This window comes from Copidosoma floridanum, unplaced genomic scaffold (assembly GCF_036245765.1).
Source record: "Copidosoma floridanum isolate Cflo_tuat_1 unplaced genomic scaffold, Cflo_Japanese_pri ptg000007l, whole genome shotgun sequence".
Classification (NCBI taxonomy): Eukaryota; Metazoa; Arthropoda; class Insecta; order Hymenoptera; family Encyrtidae; genus Copidosoma; species Copidosoma floridanum.
The window spans coordinates 1,577,239-1,591,470 of record NW_028321884.1 but is presented as its reverse complement, the minus strand read 5'-3'; the positions used below and the strand labels follow the sequence as shown (position 1 = coordinate 1,591,470).

At 44.9% G+C, this 14,232-nt stretch overlaps 1 protein-coding gene across 3 annotated transcripts in view; it reads right to left on the bottom strand.

Annotated features, from left to right (window-relative positions):
- The window catches only part of LOC106636271 (Fanconi anemia group J protein homolog), a 62,923-nt gene that overhangs the window by 46,323 nt on the left and 2,368 nt on the right, over positions 1–14,232 (bottom strand). Inside the window, exons 1-3 of one of the 3 annotated variants that reach the window (XM_014348627.2) lie at positions 8,604–8,755; positions 8,034–8,334; positions 7,847–7,958 (exon numbers count right to left, since the gene is read on the bottom strand). In XM_014348627.2, coding sequence (XP_014204113.2) covers positions 7,847–7,958; positions 8,034–8,334; positions 8,604–8,677 — 487 coding nt within the window. In that variant the 5' untranslated portion in view covers positions 8,678–8,755. Of the gene's footprint in view, positions 1–7,846; positions 7,959–8,033; positions 8,335–8,573; positions 8,756–14,232 lie in introns of those variants that run through there. The other 2 variants (XM_014348628.2, XM_014348626.2) reach the window with 2 other exon arrangements.

Genomic DNA, 14,232 nt, shown 5'->3' with positions numbered 1-14,232 from the left:
CAGATAGCTGTCTGCCATTGCTACCGTTATTATAAACCGATTGTCCAATAATGACAACACGCTATTCTTTCAAACTACGTGATCCTCTTCAAACAGGCCCGCTACAACAATAGTAAAATAAATTACTGTAATTATATATACACTTAATACTCTGCTCTGCCTCGATTTGCCCTTTGTTCCTGAATTGATTTCAAGCTCCAATTGTCTTAAAATTATTTCAACCCTAAATCAAGCAAAACGAAGGAAAAAAAAAAAAACTAGCCAAGTAGTGCCTTGACGGTCGTGTCGACTGTTTTTTTAGTTTCAACTGCGCTTTAAACGGAGTTTAAACGAACCGGCAATAATAATTACACCGTGTGCCATTAAGTACTAATAATAATAAGAGGGGAAGAAAAAGAAGAAATTCGTTCAAATCCACGGGTCATTATGTGATAAAGTGGTATAGAAAGACAGCGGAGAAACGAGAAGCGGGAGAATCGGCATCGGCAAACTTTATAACAAGCCGAGCTCGTGAGCTTCGTGCGGCTGCTCTTGTCATATTTCACGATTCGGATTTTACATTTGCATCACGAAACGAGCCAACGACACGGCGACGCTGCTCCGTGCCCCCCATTGTACACTGTTAACTCATTTCTCGGCGAGCGAGCGTCGGGACTCGGGGGACACGTCAATTAAAAAGTTCGTACGTATAGCGGGGACAGAGCAGTGCGTTTAGCACGCAATTACCCAACTATCGTATCTTAATCACATTGTAACTGTATACACGTGCATTTTGTCAATTTTGAATAATTTATTGCACACAAGTTCGGGGTAAATTCGTTTGGTATACGTAAAAAGTACCTATACTCTGGGAAGGCCGATCGTTCGATGAATCAAAAGGGGAGAGAGAGAGAGAAAAAAAAAAGAAGAAGATTCGGCGTATGAGCTACCCTCGAGCGAGCGAGCAAAAAAAGTGGGGAGCGCAATGGAGATGATGGGATTTTCCAGAAAACGTAGGGGTAATGATGACAATAAAAGAGAAATTTGAGCCTCATTATTGCCGCGCTCTCGACACGAAGCGGAAAAACGCCGAGTCACGACGGGGGGGGGGGGCAAGGAGGAGGAGCGAGGTACGTTGGACAATGCAAATTACACGCCGCTAATAGCAGCCATTTAGTAACGTACGACTATTATACACTATACCTCGGGACTTATGACATATAATTGTACCAGCTCGGCAACGAGTCGCTTTCGGTGATCCGGCGCGCGCCTCGGAGCGTCCAGGTGTACTTGTGCGATATCCCCTCGCAATTTGCAAGCCGCTCCCCGGAACCCACGCGAGATTAGCCCGAAATTGGGTAGGCCGAATCTCGTCGTCGCTTCCTCGTGGTCGAGTCCGCCCGCAGAATCTGTGGAACGCGCTCTCCAGCAACAACGACCGCCTCCTCCGGGAATCGGAAGACCAACACCGACGGCAGCCGTTCTTTTTTACACCGTACCCTTTTCTCCTTAACTTTCATGTTTGCCATTTTTGTCCCTCCACGATTTTCTTGTCCTCCACTCGAGTACACACACATATATATGTGTATATATATATCCAAACAATATTTACACACAGACAACACTGTCCACGGGAATAATTACTACTGCCGTCGAGCTCATCATCATTATTATTGTAATCATTAAGCAGAAGTTAGCTTCGGTGGTACCTATATCACCGAGTGATTATCCTTTGGGGAGTATAGCTTCTGGTCGTCCATCAATCATTATAATACTCGCGTCAGCGCGGGGATGGCGCTGCCAGGGCAAATTACGAGAGAGCGCGCGTGCACTCCTTCGAGGAGACATCGCGGCTCCCTTCTCGGAACGCGTATAGAGGCTACTCTTTCTCTGGGCCCATCCTCTTCTCTTTTCCTCTCGAGCAAACGACCTTCGCCGAGGTGAAGACCGTATACCAACTTTGCTTTGCCGTCCGTCCTTGTCGATGGCCGATGCATGGACTTTGTTCTTCTTCGAACGGGTGGGTACACACGGGGGGGGGGGAGTAGCGCGAACCGCTCACTTTCAGGGAATCGTTCGCCACGGACCAAGTATTTGCTCTCCATTACTCCGACTTTTATGGATATGTGCATTCAAATGAACGATCGTCCCTTACTCGAATTGGCAATGGAATTGTAATTGTGAAGAAAAAAAAAAAAAAAAAATGGGTCCACAACCAGCGGCTGTATTCAAAATAGGAAAAGGTGTGGAGAGAAGACAGGCGAGAGCAACGAAACGAAAGTATGGAAGAAGAGCGCGAGGCGAGAGGAGGATTAAAAAATGAGGATAAGGGGGAATGAGCGAGCTGGCTGCTTATACACGCGTATACAGAGGTATGTGCGGTGTACAGGAGGACAAGGAGAGGCTCCACGCGGGTAGGAGGAGGAAAACCGCGGAGGGAGGAGAGAGAGAGAGAGAGGGTCCCTGGAGACGGACCACCCGAGCGAGCGGCGGAGAGTACGAGCCGCTGGCGCCCGCTGCCGAGGCTTTGGGGGGTCTCTTCTTATCTCTCCGCTCGCCAACCTCCTCCTCCCGGATGGAGGACCCACGGCCTTCCCCGCCGCTCTTCGCGAGGGAAATTTTGTTCGTTAAAATTTTACCCTTCAATTTGCATCGGCTTTGGTTCCGATTCGACATCCGCCGATCGGTTTGACTCGCGCCACGTCATTTTTATTCTCTCATCGAGCATCGACATTGTGCTTTCAGCTATGCGCTGCAACTGCGCGCTCGAGGCTTTTCCTCCCTTGTTTTCTAATCAAGGTCTATATCTACTCAGTGGTGATAAACGAACGACCAATTTTCGCTCTGCGTCTTTTACGGGCGAAGGTCGCCAACGTGTATATACCAACTCATGTGGCAGAGAATTGGAGAAAGGGAGGGAAAAAAAAGGAAAAAGTTGCGTCGGCGCGAGTACAAGGTATACATACTTATACGGCCAGTTTGCGAATCTCTCGTGGCCAAGTGTGATCCGTTGGACCCGCATGGAAACCTCATTGTCCCGAGCAGCGGTGATTCGAGCGCACGTTGCATCCATGGGTGTACCTATATATACCACTGCCACCACCATCATCTCTTCCATATACTACTTACTTACTTACTTACTACCTATACGTAAGTATATCTTTGGATCCATACGTAGGTACATACGCGTCATGTACGAGCGCAAGTAGCGCGACCCTACTCCTAACGTCGGCGAGGATGAAAGCGCACCACGGCCTTTGTCTTTCTTCCTCTTTCTCTCTCTCTTTTTCGCTCTCCTTCCTCTTTTGCTTTATTTCTTCCTCCTCTCCGGCTCTGCGGGTAGCCCAAGACGAGTATTTTCTCTCCTCCTCCTCGGATTCGTATTCTTACCCATGTGTGTACCCATATATATATATATATATATATATATATATATATATATATATATATACACACCCAATAAACGCGTGCTTGGCTATACTCTACATTTTCCCATACCCCGCTCCGTCACCCCCTTGCTTAGCGTCCACTCTCCGTCGTCTTACGGGGAGGCTCTCCCTCCCTCATCATCATGCTCCTTTGGTGCAGGCGGCGCATTTGAGATCTCGAGCGTGCTTCTCCAGATTCGAGATTTGACAAAAAACCGCTCCGACACCGCGGGCGCGCGGCCTCCTCCCTCCGCCGTATAAACTTGATGGGCATACACGACGGGGTCAGATCACCGGTGTGCAGTCGGTCAGGCAGGTAGACGACAGGGTGAGATCGCGCGTGAAAGTGCCCGCCCTTCCCGAATCGTCGCAATACCTGTCTCCTTAAACGCTCGTCGCCCGTCGATTATAGTTGGCTATTCAACTCGGCTTGGTATAGATGGACGGCATGAATCTCCAAGGACAAATATTATATATACATTACCCCACACGGTGTAGGAAGACTGGGGCTGCTTGCCAATTTTTTTCACCCTCGAGAATTATTTGGTACTTGTGGAAACAAAAAATAAATATTTCCTCCCGAGCGTTACATTTATCATTTTTTCCAATTAATAACAATAAAAACAAATATTTATTCGTTGACACAGATTAACTATACATGTACTTCAATCATATGGACAATTATTCATAATCAGGTCCGTGGACACTTACATTTTTCAAAATCAAGGTGTCGAGTCATTCTCTAATCAGTTATTAAGTAGAGTCGACTACCTACATATTTTTTCTTCACTTCCTGTACGTACACGTTTTGGCCGAGCAAAAATAGTTAAAGATGATCGTAAAAGGGCAAAAACAGAAGAAAAAAGTTGTTTTTGGAATAAGCTCTTCAAGTTGCGAGCTTTGGTGAAAAGCATTCTCCAAATGGTAAAAAAAAAAAAAAAAAAACTTGGTTTATATAGTAAAAAATTAAAAAACATGTGAGAGTCTAGCCAAATTAGCGGGACTCTTGAAAGCACGATTTGGCTTTGAGTACCGAGCGAGAATAGCCAGTCCGGGCCGGTTTTCCACCCGTAAATGATGGAGTGAAAACCAAATTTTCGTCCATTACGACGACAAATAACGTCAGGAGGTCATGCGTGGAGCAACGTTGACAAGTTGACAGCAACAGCCGACGCGTATACGCGCGACTCGAGAATATTACACTGACGGATGAAAGACCCGAGACGACCAGCAGAGCGTCTTTTGGGAACAGTTCGCTATAATATTCTCATTTGTACTCACATACACACCTATGTGGAGTCAAGAAACTATGTGATGCGTGTCATATACATCGTATTTATGATACCTAATAGACAACAGGAAGAGAGCGTTATTCATGGCACAAATTTGTCCCTCATCGGCAAGTTAAATTTTCGAGAATGGCTTGCAAGTGAAGGTACACGACTAATTGAACAAGGGAACGTGAAATGTTTGGTGGATGGAGGAAGAGGAGGCGATTCTAAATGCAACGATATGTATCATACGAAAAGCAATGGGTATTACCTCTTCACCCTGCTCGGCAGAACGGATGCATGCAAACCTTAAAATCACACGGTCGCATGCAGACGACCCCAGCAGGTATCACTTTTTTTTCTCCTCCTCCTCCTCCTCCTCGCCAATACTTAATTGTCGTGGATGGGCGAGCTTTGCCGAACGTGCCCTCGTTTGTCCCCCGGCCACGCGATTTCGCGATAAACTACCTACTCGCATTTATTATATTCGTGCGCCATAATAGGAGGAGACCATTGCGCGGCAAGCAGGCGTATAACAAAAGCCGATGGATGTGCCGTGCGCTGCATGAGGGCTGAAATGACGTTGCGTCGCGGGCTCTTTTTTTTTCTTTTTTTTTTTTTTGTGCATATATACCCCTCTAATTTACGACGTTTCAACATTAAACGCCGTCTGAACTTTCGTCACGCGGGTGATGGCTCTCTCCGTGCAAGCGTACCTGTAAGTACCAGGTATACCTGCAATTTTGAGCATCAAATTATGTTTGCAACCCGATACCCGAATAATGAGAGGAGCATCGCGGTGAAGGGACTCGGTTAAACAAGTCGCCAAGCGAATCGAAAGGGAAAAAAAAACAATTCATAGTGTAAAATATCAATGGAAAATATACCGGGACGACAAATTTACACTTGAGCGCACACGCGTGTTCTCGACCAAGTCGGCGGGGCAAGGGATGTACATGATAAATCACGACTACGGAGTGAAAAACAGTTTTATCGATTAAACGAGAGCCGAGCCTCGGTGTCCTTTGACGGCAATTTTTGTGTATATATTAATGTATATTGTAACGTGGGGTCGGTGGAAGCTCGCCGAGGCCGCGGCGGTGACGCTAATTCATTCTTCCCTTTCCGTTGGCTCGTTTCTCCGACTTGTTAAAATTAAAAGGACGCTCGGGTAGCCGAGCAGCGCGTGACGTCGACTTTCGAGCATAAATTATTATCATATACGCACGCGCTACCGCCTGCACCGCTCCTTCTGTTATGCAGGTATATATATACTTGCCCCAACTACTTATATACTTACTTATTACTACTATATCACTGTGCTGCATAACATGCGGTGTATATTTTTGCAGCTCGAGTGTGTGCCGTCTGCCGTGTCTGCTGCTGCTCGACTTTCTTCTCTTCCCGCACCCGCGATTTTGCCTCCCGTAATTATACATCTCGTTGGCGCTCGCGGGGAAGCCTACCTGTACAGGAATTGCGTGCCCAACTCGGTTGAATGTATATGCGCAAGTACTAGTACGCGCTTTGGTCGTTGACAGAGAAAAGGAGAAAACAAAAATGTTCGGACTTCAACTACAATTTTTTTAAGCACAACCAATCTGTTTCATGAAAACTTGTTCATGTATCTATAATTATACTGTGTTAATATTATTATTTGAAAATTTCACCTACCTTTAACGAATTTTTATTGCTGTAAACAATAATAAATATGTTTTTTTTCCAATTGTGGTCAATTTCCCGAATTTGACGATTTCATCAATGTATGTCCACAACCAGCCGAAATACCTAATGGTGAGTGGTAGAACAACAAAAACCACAAAAAGCCCGATTGCCTTCTTGGGCAGAGCACAGCCAGACTGTACCCTCGGAAAACGACAGGAGAGCTCGAGTTGCGTGCCACAGAAGAGAGGCGCGCGACTATGCGATAAATTACGTCATGACAGCCGGGACAGGACGCGGAGAGAGAGAGAGAAAGCTACCGCGCTAGCTTGCGCATTATACGCGCCGAGCGGAAAAAAGCGGGAGCAGAAAAATCGCATCGCGACATATTATATAGCGCCGGGGTGTCCCTGTCGGGGGGCCGGATCTTCCGTATACCCCTCGCTTCGGCGTCTTTTCGTGCTCTTCTTCGGCTCTGCTACTTACTTTTAGCTGTCGTCGCACTGATTTCCGACGCTGAACGCGCAAGATGGCTCACGCAAATTTGACGTTAACGCTGAGCAAACGTTCAATTTACCGGAAGCGCAATCACGCGCACGCGATGCGTCTGCTCTACCAGCGACGTTCACCCGAAATGTTGGATTTTCGCCTCGTCGCTCGACGCCCAAGTGATAAAATAATAAATCTCGCCGAGCTATCTCCCGCGCCCCGCGATCTTTATCACTGCTGTCAAATTATCATGCGAAATATCACCACATGCGGGGGAAACTGTTCTAGCTGTATCGTTACAGTGACACCCACACACAGGGCCAAAGGGAAACTTGACCGATGAGTCATCGCGTACAGGATGCCTATGTGAGTGTGCGAGGCGCCTTATCAAAAGAAATGTAAGTATATTGGCGCGCTGCTGGAACCATCCGGCTGTGTGCGATCAACGACTGCCCTACGGCTCGTTTTCCTGATTAATGTCTCGGATAAGATGGTGGGAGATATCATTCAATGTCTTTCGGCAACACGCAGCGTATGATTTTTTTTTTCCTTCAAAAATTATAGTTTTCCAAATGTTATTCTTCAAGTTTTCAAAGTGTGGTAATTTGATTAAACAAGAAAATTAATAATTGAGACAGTACGATACAACTAAAATGCTTGGGAATCATTTAAACAAAAGAAAGAAAAAAAAAAACCTGATGCTTTGCGTGACAAGCTCGGATGATCTCTTTCTAATTTGGGTAGTTCGCGCTCTCGTTTTCAACTCTATATAGGTACTCGCTGATATTGGCCATCGTAGCATTCGTAGCAGCCCAAGAGGAGCGAGAGAAATTGTTTGCTGCAAAAAGAACGGCCAGGTAAGGTAGCCATGAACGCTAACGACCACTTGGCACGAGACAATCGCGAAAACGAGAGGGACGCATTGTCGTACTGCTGCATGGCTTGATTAGCCATTACAAGTGGAATGGCCTTTTGCCTCCCGAGGAACATTTATTATTAAATTGATCAAAGACTTACCTTTCTCTTCCTGTTGCCAGGCTAGAGTTGCACACAGGAGGGCTAGAGTTTTGCCACTGCCAGTTGGACTTTCTAGCAGACAGTGCTGGGAATTCTTGCATCCCATGACAACCTACGACAAGAAATTTTTTAAAAGATATTCATTATTAATTAAGGTGATACAGTGTACAACACTGTTTAAGCTTACCGAACTCATAACAGTTTTTTGGCTACTATACGGAGTCACTGGAAACTTCACAGCCACTCCACCCCACATTTTAGGAGGCAGAGGATTATCTGTATGTATTTTTTTTTCAAGTACCTGACTAGGTACTGGTCGCTCCTCCCACTTGTTGTCTGGTTCGTCTTCTGACAAATCTATTGTTTCTATGGGTGCAGGATCGACCTTTCTTTTCTTCTCTGCTTGCTTCTGCTCCATAGGCTCCCACTTAAACAATCCTCCACGCTTCATATCTCTTGGTTTTGGGCTTTCACTTTTTAGAGAAAATCTGTAACATGAGAGTACACAAGTTTAATGAGATGATTGAGTAAAAAAACACGGATAATTTGAAAAACAATGAATCAAATCTTCAACACAATTGACATGCAATCAACTGCTCAAAAATGTAGGATACGATGTTTGCAGTACACGTTTTCTACATTTGAAATAAGTACTGGAAAGGGGTTTAACATCCATCATAAACGCAAGGATGAACTTGTATATTCAAATATTTTTTAAAAAGCTAACCTCAAAAGGAATAAAGTGCGGATAACTTACAGCTCGTCATTGTCCAGATACTTGTAGGTGTAATAAGCACAAAATAGTAGTACAATAAACAAGTAAATTAGCATGAAAGCTTTAATCTTACAATTTAAAAACAAATCTCAACGGCACAAGCGCGTACAGACCTGTTGTGTACACAAAGAGAGAGATAGTATAAGAGAGAGAGAGAGAGAGAGAGAAAAAACAAATAAGGTCTTTAAACGAAGAGGACGGAAACGACACAGAGTGTGGGAAAAGGATACAAGTAACATATGGGCGCTTTTACATGTACATCTCACTGGTAATCTCGCGATCTGCAGTACCTATGCCATGGCGGCATATTTAAACCGTATGGAATACGAAAATTGATAATGAAACCACAAAGAGAATAGGATACAATTATTCACGATCATTTTCACAATATTGATATTATTGACATAAAAAAAAAAGAAAGAAAGAAAAATTAATAGCCTAAACCTGATGATTAGAGAAAATTCAGGTGAACTAAAATTATTTTTTTACACGCGTTTACGTGAATTATTAAAAAATAATCATACATTTTAAAATAAGAAAACATTGTTTTTATAACACTTTTATTACTTGTCGCGTATTTTTTTTGGCGATTCTGTAAATACAAAAAAAAAAAAAAAAAAAAGAATTCTCTGTACGTATGATAGGGGCCAATCACAGCAACGCGTCTTTGGGCCATTGTAAATATTTAGCCCCCTGTACATGTGAGAGATATGTCGCGTAAAGTGGCAACAGCGAGTCAAATATCTAGCCATTACCTACATCATACCTCATGTTTCAATTGTGCAGGTGTTGGCAATATACTGCACTCTATTTTTTTGGGTCCAACCTCACGGATACAGAAAATGATTATCCAACGTAAAAACTCTTGGCAAGCCACCTTGTCGAGCGGCTACGGGGGAAAAAAAAAAAAAAAAAAAAAAAAAAAAAATGAAAGCACAATAGGGAGCTGATAATATGATTAAGCAGTTTCGGTGGCGACGGGGGAACCAGGAATAAGAGGGAAAAATTAACATTAATTGCGCGTATCCTATATATATATGCATTCTTGGGGGGTGCAAGGATTTCCGAGAAGCCCCAGTGACGTGCCGGTAATTTATAATAAGGAAGATGCTGGGCGTACGCGTATACGTACACTGCACACAATGATATGCGCGCCTCTGATCCCCTTGTGATTGAATTTCATCGTGTCGGATCTTCTCGAGGGCACGCAGCAGGTAAGTGTATGTACGTGCAGACGAAGAAGAGAGAAAAGGAGGCACGGCCACGTAGATAGGTATGAGACGTCATGTCGTGGTCGCGATGGCCCGTGATACCAGATGTGAATTATAATATAAAAGCGTGTGCATGGAGTCGGTCAGTTGAAGAAGGAGCGAGGAGGAGCGTGTGTAGCCAACTGCGTGCTGCTGTTGTCGACCCGAGCCTCTTACGGGTTGCGCGAAGTTGATGTTAAGTATATCCTATCGTTGTTACGAGGTGTATCGGTATAGCCAACACCCACTTTAAGATTTGTTAACTTTCAAGCTCAGGAAGTAGCTACAAGAGGGTGAAACTCGTTGATGTCCGACACAAAAATGATGAATAATGCTTGGCAACAATTGACACATATACGTACATTTGTCGAAGGAACTATCGCTACTTTCCATTCATTTTCCCCCTTTGGTCGATTCATTCGATGATATATCTCGGTATAAAAATGTTGAAATGAAAAAAAGAAAAAACCAAAAGCCCCTTTGACGTTGACTAACAAAGTCTGTTGAATATTTTTACGTTGGATTCGTCAACCTCCTCCTTGCATCGTGTACAGGGTGGAAATTGAATTGGCCCGTCACACGCATCTATATGAAATATATATATACACCACGCGGCTCTTGTCACCACACTCCGCGCGGATTAATCGAGGTGTGGTTCCTCCTTTACCTGATGTACTACACAAAGCACAGAAAAAGACATAAGCCAACAGTAACAACCTAATTTTTCTGTCACCCTGGACTCTCCCCTACACTCGGCCGAATTAGGTACATCCACCCCATAGCTTTGGATCTCGTGTAGGTGTACATATACACACATATATATATGTATATCAATCTATCGCCCACCCGATAAGATAGGGGCCACATGCGACCTGTCTTCCCACTACCCTATACTTATACTTTCGGACACTACAGAAAAGCCGATAGAAGAAAGAACGAGCTATATAGAGCCGATAAGGGAGAGTGTGGGGGGGGGGAGAGAACAAGACGCTGGAAGTAAGTGGACGTGAAGGTTCGAAGGTCCACTTGAGCGAGGCGCGGGAAGTTGGAGAGAAGACGAGTCGTATAGTAGGAAGTACATGGGGGTGGCCATGCGCGAGGAGAGGAAGGCAAGTAAAACAAAAGAATCATGCTGGCCACTCGCCAAGAAATTGCTGCCGGCGCAGTCCCCAACCCACCTCTGTATAGTTGCACGAACGCTATATATATACATATACATAGACCTACCGTGCGCACGGAAGGGAAATGTTTGGTCCAAAATTTTCGTCCTTGTACTATACCTGTAAACTCTTGCTTCTTATATAGGTATATGTATACAGCTGGCACAAGGTACAGGGCTATATATTATAGGTATGAGCGCAAAAGAAGCTATTAGGACTCGATTAAAATGTAAAACGCTCCTCGGTGAGTTACCCGCGCACACACACTGCCCGCGCTGTTATTCACGCTTGGATGATCCGGGCGCGGCCAATCCAATAAGACAGCTCGCAGATTCGGACAATAATTTTCCGAGGAGAGTCAGGGTCTGCGGGGGGAGGGATGGAGGGGCGCCCGGCCGGGACATCGATCAGGAGCGGTCGCGCTGGAATTAGCCGTCCCTTGCAGTGTAGCACAGCCCGGGGCTTAGAACACGGGGGCTGGGGAATCGACTGTTGGAGTACGTACACGCGTTCCCGTCACCCGTGTTGGTGATATCGGTAAATTCTATACGCATATTATAGTCGCAGTCCAACTTTGAGACTCTCGTACCTATGGTACATATATAGAGACGTGCACTTACTTATTGAAAGGCTGAAGAAGACAAGTTGGACCGATGGGGACGATCCACGAAGCTAAAGCGGATACTCCAGGGAATGAGAGCAGTGTGATTAGCGATAGCATCCACCGTTGAAATCGTGTATTTTTTTTTTTTTTCACTTCAACGCGTCACGTGTGACGGTCGAGAAACAATACATACGTTAAAGGGACCATTCGGAGCTTACGAGGGCCATTTTTGTAAGCACTTGTCTTGAAACCTTTGCTTGGTTTTTCTCCGCCAGTCATTTTCGACTCGAGTACCGGGGAAAAGTTTGAAATGTTCAGACTCTGCGAGTATAGGTACAATGGGAAAGAAAAATCTAAAATTGGAGCGTTCACGCTAGTGAGTGGGTAGTAGTTACGTAGACCAGCTCGGTTAATTGGGCCGGTTGGAAAAAAAAGGGCATCTGGAAAAGTGCGGGGGGTCTCTGTTGGGTGAAGGAGCGCGCCGAGCCAAAAGGGAGTTCCTTTGGGAGCGGTAGGCTAAAAATTTCATAAACACGCCGGCAGTCGGTAGTTGCGCTAAGTAGGTATGCCGTGGCGGTGGGGAGGACGAAAAAGCCCTTCTCACGTGGGTAAGCAAATGCCGGGCCAAGAATGCCCCGCGCGAGTTCGTCGGATTTTTTTCGCCCGTGGGAATCTCATTGAATGGCCGTGCACGCGGGCCCGCGCTGACGATAAACACACACACACTAGCGTTGGCTGTACCCATTTCTCTTTCTTCGCTTGTTTTTGCTCGCCAAAAGGGCGCCTCTCTCTCTCTCTCTCTCTCGATGGGAAGAGAGGAACCGCCGCCGCGTAGGGGTACACCTACATACACAATACGTTACTTTGTAAATTTTGGCCGATATATGCGTCGGATTTACCTTCACGTACTTTTTGCTCAATGAAAGCAACACGACATTTTATTTTTTGTTGAAAAATAATCCAATACTAATAACGGAGCGCGTACAGATTAACATGAATCATTGTTACGTTGATATCATAATATTAAGGCCATCATAGCCTTGGTCTTGCCTAAATAGTAAATGCGCTCTTAACCAAAAGTGGCAACTTCCAGGCCGATAATCAAAACATTAATTTTAACAACTGATTGTCGATGCCTATCCTACAATATAAGCAGAAAGTATTAACGGGGCGGAAATCTGGTAACCCGAAGGGTGGGTAGGTTGACAAACGACTGTATAGACTTCGCATGATAAGTTTACCTGCGAGTATACTTACTCCTCTGCTGGAGAACCCGGTACAGTTGTCCATACCAGAAATTTGGCAATTGCACGTGTACGCATTCGGTACATAGAGAAAAACATCCGAGCCTGTTTCGAAAAAGATGGAAAGTAGAAGTAAGAAAAATCAGGGAAAATATGATTAATGGGGTATATTATATTAAGGGGATTGCTGTTTTGCGGGGGTTGTAAGCGTAGCCCAAAGCTCCCCGGCTTTTGATAAGTCGAGAGAGGCTTACTGCGCTAAACGTATACACTTGTGTGTGGCTCGGCTCTCCACGCGCCTGGAAGTTATTAGAGTGAGATTTTATTTCCGAATACGTCGCTACAAGACCACCGTGACTCCCTCTTATGGCTGTAATACGGTATACGCCGTTGTCGTGTAGGTGTGTATATATATACTTGTAGGCATCGTGTATAAGTGGGGTGACGCGCGGCTAAACTGGATGAGATGGTTAAATGACCGGTGCAAAAAAGTCATAAAATAAGTTATAATTTGGCTTAGCCAGAGTCTTTGGCGTCGCGCTGTTCAATGTCCCGTGTGATCATCGCACTCTCGCCCGAACGCACACTACCCCTCTGCAGTACATACATATACTAAACGTTGCCGTTGCTGACTCCTCCGTTGTGTTGCGCCTCCCCCGACCCGAGCGCCTGTCCACCATCATCCCCCTGCCATAGCAGCAATTTTTCTACTTTTTTTTTTCCTCTCTCTTCTCCTTGGAAACTTTGTCGTTTTGTTTATTCTGATTTTTGTTTTTCGTCATTATAATACACTTGTGTTTTATGTTTTTCTCATCGATTCCAAACAATACCAGTTACTGCAACGTAGGCTCAATATCTGTATTTGTCAAGTTTTCATCCCCTATACCAATCCAGCAGAGTGTGCCACGAATGACAAGCTAAGACGACATACATGATGCAAATCATCCGAATAAAACAGAAAAAGTCTTTACGTGTTCCTGCTGTTGTCCCTCTTTTTTTTTTTTAATTTTAATTGTCAATTTTTTCCCCATACATCTGTAGTGTGCGATCAGACACTTTTGGGCTCTGCAGGCATCTGCGAGAACGAGCAATGAAGAATCACTCGTGCACTTACATTTATTACTACGTGGGCCATTTTTATTTACGTTGACGAGTACAAACATCGATGATGCACGTTCACACGCGGCACGCAACTGACCAAGATTTTTTTTTTTTTTTTTTTTCTTTTCTTCGTTTTATCCATTTCTCATTACTCATGCGTACAGCTATGTATTATATGCCCGATAAATTGGGTGGAAAATTGTATCTCATGCGAGCCCGACATGCAGTGGTACTTACGCGTTGATTATTCAA